At 35.1% G+C, this 12,232-nt stretch overlaps 1 protein-coding gene across 1 annotated transcript in view; it reads left to right on the plus strand.

The window, feature by feature from the left end:
- The window catches only part of PASD1 (PAS domain containing repressor 1), a 249,469-nt gene that overhangs the window by 214,906 nt on the left and 22,331 nt on the right, over nucleotides 1-12,232 (plus strand). Inside the window, exons 11-12 of the mRNA XM_053699161.1 lie at nucleotides 6,458-6,605; nucleotides 10,155-10,236. Of these exons, the coding sequence (XP_053555136.1) occupies nucleotides 6,458-6,605; nucleotides 10,155-10,236 (230 nt within the window). The remainder of the gene's footprint in view (nucleotides 1-6,457; nucleotides 6,606-10,154; nucleotides 10,237-12,232) is intronic.

The following is a 12,232-nucleotide window of genomic DNA, read 5'->3' on the forward strand; positions in this document are numbered from 1 at the left end:
AAGATCCCTGGAACTGTGACTAAAACAAACTGACGAACTTGAGAATTATGAAGAGATCTGGATGAATGTTAATATGAAAGAAAAAAATTAATGATCCAAAATATTAAACTAGAAAAGTCAAACATTGACCATTTTTTTTTAGTCCAAACAGGATGACACTGCCCCTCTTTATTTGGAACAATAACAAGATTTGATTAAATCCACTGACTGAAGAGAGTAGGTCAAAGATAATTTTAAAAATCATCCAGCAAACTTTTTTTTTTAGACAAAATAAAAAATCCTATCCTAAGAAACCTGACCAACAAAAACAATAACATTTGTAATTGATATTATTTGACCAAGAGTCTGACCAACTTAAAAATCACATCCTTGCCTCTTCCTAAGCAGCCTTACATAGTGTTGGTGTGGGTCTGTTACTTTCTTGGTGGACCTAGACATACATTTTTAAGAGGACTTGTAGGTACCCACATCTATGAAGGGATGCCTAGAGTGTAACTGGGGCATGTTCTTTTAACCCTAAAGAAAAATATTTTTTAATCATCTTTTAATATACCTAAAAAAAGATTTCATATGAGGCCTAAATGGAACTTTACCTTTAAATTGAAAGTCAATATGTGGCCATACAGAATGTTTTCATAGAAACATACAAAACAAGAATAGCTTCTTAAATAATGGCAGATGTTTACATTTTAAATAGCAATTATTAAATGCCACCCTCTTAAATATAGGCTCATTCATGTCAACATTTCTGGAAAGCAAGGAGTTCATTTATATAATGTATGGTGACACTGCACTGGGGTGTGGCCAAGGTGAAACAAGGCAACAAGCTTGCTCTGGAACAGGCTGGTAGGTACCAGTATGAGTGCAGCACCTGCAGAAACTATATTGCAATGTCTTTCACCTTAAATGTATGACTGTGAAGGATATAGGCTGCTTTACCCCAGCCGCTCCCCAAAGCAGTTTTGCTGTATGAGAAAAATATTAATCACTTGATTGCCAGCTCTGTCAACCGAAAGATAGCAACAATTAAAACGGGCAGCTTTTTAAAGATTGACGAATGTGCTATAAAATGAGTTTCCCCTTAAGGTTTTCCAATTGACTTCTTATACTTACTGCAGAGTATTAAATGGATGGGCAATTGTTGCTTCATATATATTTCTGTATTTGAAATAGCCATTTCTCATTAAAAGCATCACCTGGGACATGCCCATAACAATGCCCTGAGCCCGCAAGCTAAGCAGACCTGCTAATATTATTTATGTTAGGTATTGAAATGCTAATTTTGACTGGGGATGTTAAATAAGCACAAGCAGCTATTTCACAAACAAAATCTCTCTCCCCCTCATACCCCCCACTGGGAGATTAATCAGTGCTATTGTCTCCTATATACATAGCTTTTTTTTACAGAGAAAACATTTGCTACTCATGTTTGCAGTGCAGGTGGGAATACAACAGGAACAAGTAGCTATTTCAAACAACAAATAAAGGTAAAGTAGCTGTTTGCAAACAGTTAAATACACTCCAGCAGCTAAAATGGTCCACTTGGAACACATTTAAGGAGAGTTAAATGTAGAGCACATTGTCCCTTTAAGAGGCTTTGCTTATCCAGGATCATCTCGTTAGGGGTGGGTATAAGAATTTAAAGGTACATTGTAGTCAAATTTTCTTGGTTTAAAGGGACACTGAACCCAAATTTTTTTCTTTTGTGATTCAGATAGAGAATGCAATTTTAAGCAACTTTCTAAATTACTTCTATTATCTAATTTTCTTCATTCTTGATTGGTGGATTAATTTAACCGACCAATAAACAAGTGCTGTCCAGGGTCTGAACCAAAAATAGCTTAGATGCCTTCTTTTTCAAATAAAGATAGCAAGAGAATGAAGAAAAAGTGATAATAATAGTAGACAGTTGCTTAAAATTGCATGCTGAATCACGAAAGAAAAAAATTTGGGTTCAGTGTCCCTTTAATGTAAAAAAAGGGCATTTCAAAATACATTTTGATTATTTATTATTATTTTTTGAAAAAAGTATGTTCCTGTCCTTAACTAATAAACATGCTATCCTTCTCCAACAGTAAAGCAGAAGCAGGTGTCCTTATCAGAAACTAGAATTAGTAGGAAGTATAAAACCAAAGCTGCAGTATTATATTCAAATTGAATTTTAAAAAAAAGCTTAATTGATACTCTTTAATATGCATAATAACATTTTATCTTTGTACAATGTCCTTTAAAGTCATAAGCCAATCAAATGTTAGAGCTTATAAATAGGGACATAACCCCCAAACAGGTTGAGATTATTTCACTAGGATATTACCAGAGAGAGAACTGGGTTTCCAACCTTTTCCCTCAAGTCAAGAGGTCACATAAGATTTCACAATTCTTAAGAGATGATGGGAAAATGATATGGGTGAAAACACTACACACACAAACACATATATGTGTCAGATGAAGATGTAAGTAGGAGATGAGCAGCCATATTAATGCTCACCTCCCCTGCAGTTATATTCCCTGTGCCCCTTAAATATGAATGGGCAGTAAGAGGGGGCAATAGCAAGAAGTGAATCAAGTTACTTTAATTTGTATAAAAATAACAATGTAATGTGCATACATTATTTACAACTTATGTGTGATATTATATATGATTCACTGTCCTAAAAAGCACAGTTGCCAATGTTTATAATTAAACTACCTGTGCTGCCAATAAGTGTTTTCATGCACAAATCTAGTTGCTGAACCCTGCACTGTAAACTGACATTTACATCTTTAAAGGACATTTATTTTTCAATACTTGGCTAATATGTCTCACTGTGATGTTATACCACAGAGTAGTATATTTCTTGCACAAATGGTTGCATTATTTAAGTCTGTGTTACTGGCAAAAATCAAAGCATTTCCTTCTGTGTTACTGGAAGCCAAAAAGATGGCAGCCATGAGGGTAAATTTGATACTAAATTTATTCTGCAAAGAGCCAATAGGGTTCAAATCACAGTTCTCTATGTGTTACTGTCAGCCAGTGGGTGCACATCATTGGTAGTTAGTGAGAAGTAAAATAGCTACATTAGTGTATTAATTGCAATTTGGTGGTACTGAATTGTTTGTTAGAGGTAACCAAGAGAATAAAATAACTGACCAGTTGTAAAAAATATTTACAGCTGGGTTTAGGGCAGAATATAGAATAGACTTTTAAGGGATGACCTCTTGTGTAACTGATCTACCGTGCGTCCCCAGTAATCTGCTGGTTGTTTGGAATTTTTAATATAGACCTGACAACCCAATTTGCCAATAGTTTTGTTTTTCAATGTAGGGGAAGCTACATTGTTAGGCAGGGTAACAAGACTGGAAGCGGTGATCACACGTTCCCTTAGATTAGATTTGCCTTTGATTCGAAATTTCAGTCACATTTACAATACAACTAAGCCGTTATATTGCACATACCCAGCCTGGTCACCATTCCAACTGAGTCTTAGGAGAATAGAATTATTTCTCACATTTAAAGCAGTGTTTTTTTTTATCTGTATAACATCATTTGATTCCTGCAAAGCTAAATTCTCTTAGCTGTCAAAAATGGGAAAAATAACTCTCTTCATCCATTAAGTCGTGCTCTGCTTTCACGCCAATTTTGCTGACAGGAGTCATCTATAAATATTTAGTTTAACTTGTGTTAAATTTGCAGAGTGAAAATAGAATCTGAAAAAAATCAATGAAACTCAAAAAGATGTTGCCTTTGTGATAAAAAGCACGCGGTTGCATGTTACTGAAACAAAGAAAACTCAATTAAAGGGGCACACTAATGGTTGCTACATTTCTGCCCTCCAATAAAATAGCATTATTTTGCATTAACAAATCATTTATATAAAATTTAATAAGCTTGCATGTTTTCAAGTGAAACCATTTGTCTTTTCAGTTATATTGCCCTTTGATTTATTTATTTTTTCATTGTTTTGACTCCCACTAAAATACAGTGGGTTAGATAACAAGTGGATCGAAATCAATATCGTAAGGTGTGTTATCCTGTGCTTGTACAAAGAACAACATACAGTCTGGTATTACAAACCGATGGTTAAACATGCTAAGCAAAGCATATTAATGCAGGCAAAACATTTACATTTTTCAGTGCTCCCTATATTTTTAATGTATAGCGCAGATCGCTAATAGCTCGTATTACAAGTGGTGATTGCTCTCTTGATCAATCCAAAATACTGCTTTAAAATGTAGCACTTTTTGATACCTAAAGTAAATAATTGTAGCTGGCCAGTTTGCTTTACAAAACCCTTGAAAATGCTGTGGAAATAAAGGATTAAAGTTATATTTAGATGTAATAGTTAGGAAACAAAGGTTTAACACCTTTACTACATATGATGATACATTGTCATCTGCACAGTGCTTGTCATTTCATGTTGGGGGAGCGCATTCTGAGATCATCGCTCCCCACCCTGCAATTACCCCCCACATCCCTCTGGTCTAATGGTTTGACATTGCCAGGTTTGCTGGTGAAGTCATCAGGGCTTGTAAACCCATAAGTGCCAGGTTGTCACAGAAGGCTTAAGGGAGCTGAATAGAGGGGGTAAGTATTCAAACTCCTCAATCTCAGCTCCCTTACCTTAAAGGGATAGTAAAGTCCAAATTAAACTTTCATGATTCCAATAGGGCATGTCATTTTAAACAACTTGCTAATGTACTTTTATCATCAAATTTGCTAAGTTCTCTTGGTATTCGTAGTTGAAAGCTAAACCTAGGTAGGCGCATATGCTAAGTTCTAAGCCCTTGAAGACCGCCTCTTATCTAAATGCATTTGACAGTTTTTCACAGCTAGAGGACGTTAGTTCATGTGTTTCATATAAATAACTGAGCTCATGCACGTGGAGTTATTTAAGAGTCAGCACGTATTGCCTGAAATGCAAATCTGTTAAAAGATCTGAGATAAGGAGGCAGTCTGCAGAAGCTTAGATACAAGGCAATTACAGAGGTAAAAAGTATATTTAAATAACAGTGCTGGGTATGCAAAACTGTGGAATGGTAAATAAAGGTATTATCTATCTTTTTAAACAATAAGATTTTGGTTTTTACTATCCCTTTAAGTCCTAGAAACACCCAGTGCTCATCAGGGTCAAATGGTGGGTAACTCTTGGGAGTGGGTAACTCTTGGGGGTAGGTAACTCTTGGGAGTTTCTGACTAAAAAATGACCTACAGTGGGGCTTAAATGTGAGGAGTGCCTAAAACTCCAAAACAGCTTACAACAGGAAGTGGAAATGGCTCAGCAGTTAAAGGGTTAATAACAAAAAGTTTAATTGAAATAGTTACACATAACTAAATGAAGAGCTCCACTACTTGAGCAGATTTTGCTCTCTATCTGCTTAGTGCACGTGCGTTATCCGACATGAATTTTACTGCGTGCCTCCATAGAAGTCAGCTATATGAGGGAATGAATGCACCTGGCCTATCTGATATGCAGATGTTAGTGTGTACCTGACTATCACTACCTGACTATCACTTGAGAGATACAAAATAACATTGGTCTTGTGATATGAACACAAAAGTGGAGAAGGTAAGGACTGTGGTCTAGCAATGTTGGCACACCTTACTGCTCACATTTGTGTGCTCCACTTGTAATCTAGCACAGAATCTTTCAATTTATTCCATTTTTATGCTTTTAAAAAACACATTTCTTTTATTGTTAGACTTGTGGAGACTCTTCCTTGTCTGCTGATTGGAAACTTTCCGCGTTAGCCTTTTAGCTTGTTTACAGCAGTAAAAGTATTGCATAGCATGTGCTTCTTGCTAGTTTCAATGTAAAATGAAATAAAAGTACAAAGATACATTGCTCTAATGCATTTCATTATTGCATTATTTGCATATAACTGCCAATGAGGAGAGTCATATGCATGTAGCTACCAATCACCAGCTAGCTCCAAGTTGTCGATTGCTGCTCTTGAATCTACATAGGTATGCTTTTTAACAAAGGGTACCAAAAGAACTAAATACATTTGGTAATAGGAGTAATTTGAAAACTCATTTAAAATGACATGCCCTGGGGTAGATTTATCATAGTGCGAGTGGACATGATACAATGTAGCTTATTATGTCCGCTGCACATCGATAAATGCCGACAGCCTCTAGCAGGGTGTGTCAATCAATCCGATAGTATTCGATCGACTTGATTTCTGTCCGCGGCCTCAGAGCAGGCGGAGAAGTTATGAAGCAGCGGTATTTAGACACCATACGTAGCTTGATAAATCGGCCCCTCTATCTAAAGTTCTAAACCATGAAAGTTTAAGTATGACATGTCCCTTTAAATCTTAACATTGTTTTTATGCAAAGAAAATAATTGGATTTGCAAAACCTGCTCCTTAAATGCTCAACAGGAAAATTGTGACAATGTTCTCTCTGATGATGGATTACGTCGCTCTGTTGTCTTTGTGTGGTCTAACTTTATTTTTTCTTCTTTGTTCCATATAGTAATGCAGTGTGGAAAAGGAAAATCGTGCTACTACCGGTTTCTTACCAAGGGCCAGCAGTGGATCTGGCTTCAGACACATTATTATATCACATACAACCAGTGGAACTCCAAACCCGAATTCATCGTTTGCATGCACACAGTTGTTAGGTAATGCTTTATAGTAATGAGCAGAGAAGGTGTCACTGAATTATTCTGTCCATTGTTTTTCTTTACTCATCTTTACAACTTAAAAATAATGTTTATTGTAAGCAATGTATCTAGAAAAAATACACATACTAAGGGCCAATAATCTAAAACTCTCTCTCCTCCTATTTCCTTGGTGGAATGATCTAAAGCTACTTTTTACTCTGAGAACAGGGTGTCTCGCTAAGGGGCATATACTGCATTTTCAAATGAAAAGTGCACAATAAAATTAGTATTTTAAACATCATACAAAACAAATATTTGAACCATTCACACAAAAATAAGCAGGAACATTTTTATTGTAAAGATGCATCAAAAATCAAAATTCTTCACCCAAAAAATCGTATTTTACCAAAAATTTTACATTTGTGTGTAAATTACACAGGAATAAATCGTATAAATCATTCTACAGATTTCACAGTTTTTTCTCGCCAACTAAAAGGTGGTGAGCTTTTCTTAAAGCACTCCAAATACTTATTACCCTAATAGAAAAACACTTGCATACGAAAATATAGGTGAATGTAAGGTGCTATATGCAGGAAGCAGCGTATGTGATTTATATTGACTGCAGGATTTCATTTTTAAAGTGCGCCCCCTGCTCACTGCTAACTTCGCTCTACTTCGCCACTCACAGGGACTGCCCCTTTTTATGATCATTCCACCAGGGCAGCCCCTGCGATGGTAGGTAAGAAAAACCACATCTAAACAGGTGAGCGTTAGATCATTGAGCCCTAAGTGAGAGAGGCTCTCTTACAGGAAATGTTATATGATCAACCACTAGTCAATTAAACATCTCATATTCCTATAAGCAGAAAGCAACCTTTCTTTTACACAAACAGTGATGCGTAAACTTGTATTATTTTCATTCCCTCATACATTTTCAGCTTATGATTTTCAACAAAGGATACCAATATCAAAGTAAATTTAATTACACAAACAAATGTAAACGTCTCTTAAAATAACATGCTCTATCCGAATCATGAAAGTTTAAGTTGTATATCCCTTTAAATTACAGGAAAAGTGGGCAAAATGGCATTGTCTGCCCATAAGTAAACATGTTATGGGAAGATTACTTTTGTGGGTATTCTCCCTCTATTCTTTAAAGCTAATATTATAGCTCTCCAGTGTTCTGATCTCAATAAGCACAAGTGTGCTCCTTCGCACTGATCCTAGCTCTATATTCTATATCCTCCAGCTCCTAAAAGGTTCCTTACAAAACCTCCATAGCCTTCTGCTGTAAAGCTTTCTTTTCTGCACTGTTACCTTGCTCTAGTGAGATATGAAAGTTTTCCCCCTTTACTTCATGCAGTGTGGGCAACATTAGAGCAGATTTGCCATATGGGGAAGTATTATAATAAATGATTTACGGGGGAAAGGTGCGTAGAGCAGTGCTTTTTTACTATTAGCTTGAGCCCCCTTAGTAAACATGTTGTAAGATGGATACAATCAGGTATGCTGCCATCACTATGGTCTTATGTGCCTAAATGTATAACCAAAAGCCAAAGGTGCAGCTATACGTTGCTTGAATTCACGTGTTTGGCTCACGGTTAAGCATTATTGTAAATAGTTTAGATTTAAACTAATTTTACTGTGTTTACACTTCATGTGAATGTATAGTACATGATATTCTGTAATGAATCTGTCAAGAAACAATTACTAGGAGATCATTGCTAGAACGCTACACAAACTACTGGATTAATAATGAAGGTTTCTATAAAACACCCACCCTTACAGGATTAATGTCTAATCCAGAGCAATTATATTCATAAAGTGTTTAAGTATACGTAAGTCTTCATGCGATGACAGTGTTTATTTAATATGTCAGTAGTTTCATACTACAGTGAATAGCACACTCTAGTGGCAGAATACCAGTACCTCTCTTAGTTGTCGAAGGTAAAGAAAATGCACATTGAACAGAAAAAAAGCATTTGTGAAAGTTTTTTTTTTTTTTTACAGTAAACATTCAAGGCCAGATTACAAGTGGAGCAATAATTAATGGGTCGGGTAGCACTCGTATTACGAGTTGAAAGTAAACAGTTTTAGATTGCGTGCTAACCCAATGCGCGTAAAAAGCAAACTTTGAATATTGCGCGCACCCTACTCACGCACAAAACTGCTTGCATATTCTCAAGTGCGCTAACCTGACATGAAAATATAAATATTGCACATTCCAATGTTCTTCACATAGAAGAATATGTTTTATATATTTATACATATTTCTACATATATCTGATGGTATTTTGCTAAAATATATATAGATAATTATATATAGGTATAGATATATACAGATATATATAGTAATATCTATTTATAAATACTTATAGCATATTCTGCTATGTGCAGATTGAACATTCGAATGTAAAATAATTACACTAAACACAGTATAACACTTTATTAAAAATGAATATTGCATAAATATGCTTTTACATGTTTTATTCATCTACTTGACTGCAAAGGGCTCCAATGCCTATTTATATATATATATATATATATATATATATATATATATATATATATATATATATATATATATATATATATATATATATATATCTGTATATGTATACATATGTATTTATGTGTTTATATGTGTATATATATCTGTAATTACATATATGCACTTTTAAATACATATGTACACATACCCCACTCTCATGCAAACACCATAACGTATTCTAATGAGCGCTAACCCAACTTGAAAATAGGAATATTTTTTATATTCCAATGTTTTTTAACATGTTTGGTTGTAATATGCGCATACACGATCGCCTACTGTAAAATGCCCTTACCCTGACATGAAAATATAAAAATTGCATAAATATGCTTTAACATGTTTTCATCTACCTAACTGCAAAGGGCTCCAATGCAGTTAGCAATGTACCTTTATGTATGTCTATGTTAAAGTCCTTTGGCTGCCTTTTTTTTTTCTAACACCTGAGATCTCATATCTTTGAGCCCTTATAACTTTTTTGTGCATTATTTTTATTTTAATACAGTTTAATTACATGGTGTTATTATGAGTGTAAGTGTACTTTGTAATGTATTTTGTATGTGTTTTGTGCAACTTTTTATTTTTGGAAAACAGTTATCCACAGCTCTGAGATGCCGATAATGATTCCAGCAATTTCGCTTAATCTGTAATATCAGCAAAATTAAAAAGAAGAGCAAACAATCTCAAAAACCCTTGCGAAATAGTTTGCGCTCCACTTGTAATTTAGCACTTAATATTTTAAGCAGGAATTTAAAAAGAAAGAAAAAAACTACTGCTAACTTTTTTTTTTAACAAAGTAACATTGAACTTTAATTTTTGTTCTTGTTTTCTGTTTACTGTATAACATATAAACATTTTATCCCTTACAAATGATTTTTTATTTAAAAATATATACTATAAAGGCTAAAATATTATTTATTAGATTTGTACAGTTCTGCAATGTTTCTAAAACATTAGTATGGAAAGATATACAAGTGTTGTTAATAAATTGTTACATTTTTTAATGAAAATTATTTACACAGCTATGCTGAGGTTCGGGCACAGAGAAGGAGAGACCTCGGGCTGGAGGAATCAGCTTTGGAAATTACAGAGCCCATAATAAAGGTACAGAACATAATCATTCTGATTACATTAAATGACAGGAGGCCAAACACAGTGTATAAGACATCAAAAGGTTCATTTATTTTAGTTAAAACTAAGGGCAAGTTCTAGTTTCACTTTATTTGTACAGTATAGCCTCACCTGCAGCTATTGTTGACTGGGTGGGAGGAGAGTCACAAAATGGCCCCTCTCCAAAACTCTAGCTTAGGCTCCACCTTTGATCTCTCATACATACTTTTTCACAAGTGAGCAGTGACTGTATCTTCGTGACTGTCAGTAACACAGCAAGGATTTGACCCCATTTCACTGCCAGTGGTGCATTGCAGAACAATGTTTTTACACCCTCATGATTTCCAGTAAAAACATTGTACAATGATTTACCCCACTGGCTACAAATAACGCACAGAGCAGTGTTTTAACACCCCAATGTGACTGCCAGAAACACGTAAGACTGGGATTTTTTTTTTTTTTTTACATTTCTAGGCTACAAGTAATATAAAGAGAAGTACATGTGCAATGTCACTTCTTCCAGGCCCATATTTGTAATGCATAGCAACCTAGGAGGCATAGAAAATGTAGCTGCCACTCAACTGTCCAGCATTTTTGTATAGATTTTACTGGACAGCCTGCTGACATTTTGCCTGTCCGTTTGAATACTGAACACATGGCAACCCTACCTGCAGCATATGCTATACTCATTTATAATATTAAAAAAAAGCATAGACGTAATATGACTAAATTTGCTATTGGTGCAACCAAAAATGAATATATACAGATCTGCCAATCACAGCTGCTTTTACAAAATGAATTACCCTAGTTATAATGAGCATGTATATTTTGCCTTTTGTTCTCTGTTTAAAGAGATAGGAAAGGTAAAATTAAACTTGCTTGATTCAGATAGATCATATTATTTAAAGACACTTTTAAGTTCAATTCTATTTTCAAATGGGCTTTGTTATCTTGGTCTCCTTTGTTGAAAAATAATATGCACATATCCTACACTAGTGGGAGCTAGCTGCTGATTGGTGCCTGCTCACATTTGTCTCTTGTGATTGGCTAACTAGATGTGGTCATCTAGCTGCCAGTAGTGTAATGTTGTTCCTTCAGCAAAGGATAGCAAGAAAACAAAGAAAATGTGATTATAGAAGTAAGTTGTTTAAAATTGTATGTTCTATCCACATCACAAATGAAAATTTTGAGGTTTCCTTTAAGAATATAGAAAAGGAATGTGGAGAAACGAGAGTGTTCAAAATATACAAACAGTTCAATTCAATGTATGATCCACTGTAGAAGAGCCACTTAAACCTAATTCAACCCCTGGTAGAAAAACGTGCCTTAGTAGGCCTCCTCCAGATACACTGCTGCTGAAAATGGGTATATGACCTGCGGCATATAAATTATACCAGGTCACCATGTAGCCAGGGTGCAGAGATCCTAAAACAAACAAATGCTGCTAAGCCGACTATGTCTGTTACTCTCACCCTCTCGGCATGCGGTCCCATCAGCTGCAATGAATAGTCCCATCATTCATGATGTCACAATTAGCGAAGACTGTGGAGGAATGGTACAGGCTCTGTAGTGGAGGTCCGTGCAACAAGCAATCATTCTGGTGGTAGCAGATTCAAAAATAAGAAAGGATCGGAGAGCTTGTAAGGATAAAAATAATTATTTAATAACTTCAATAAAAAACGTTACATGGAGAACTAGAACAGAAAGCAGGTGAGCAAAAACACAGATGGCTTATGCGTTTCGGCTGAGCGCCGTATTCATAGCCTACAGTAATATGTTTGACACAAACTTAAAAAGGCAATACTTTCATATCATTGGGTAAAAACAAGAAACACCCATCAAGCTAGTAGTCTGTAAACGGCACAGAAATCACAGACTGCACAGGGGAAATGAAAACTTGCATTACATGATCACACAATAGTTACAATGTACAATGTAGATACAAATTATTAGGAGTTGTATTTAAAAGGAAATAAAAAATTAACCATAT

This window comes from Bombina bombina, chromosome 1, assembly GCF_027579735.1.
Source record: "Bombina bombina isolate aBomBom1 chromosome 1, aBomBom1.pri, whole genome shotgun sequence".
In the NCBI taxonomy this organism is placed as follows: Eukaryota; Metazoa; Chordata; class Amphibia; order Anura; family Bombinatoridae; genus Bombina; species Bombina bombina.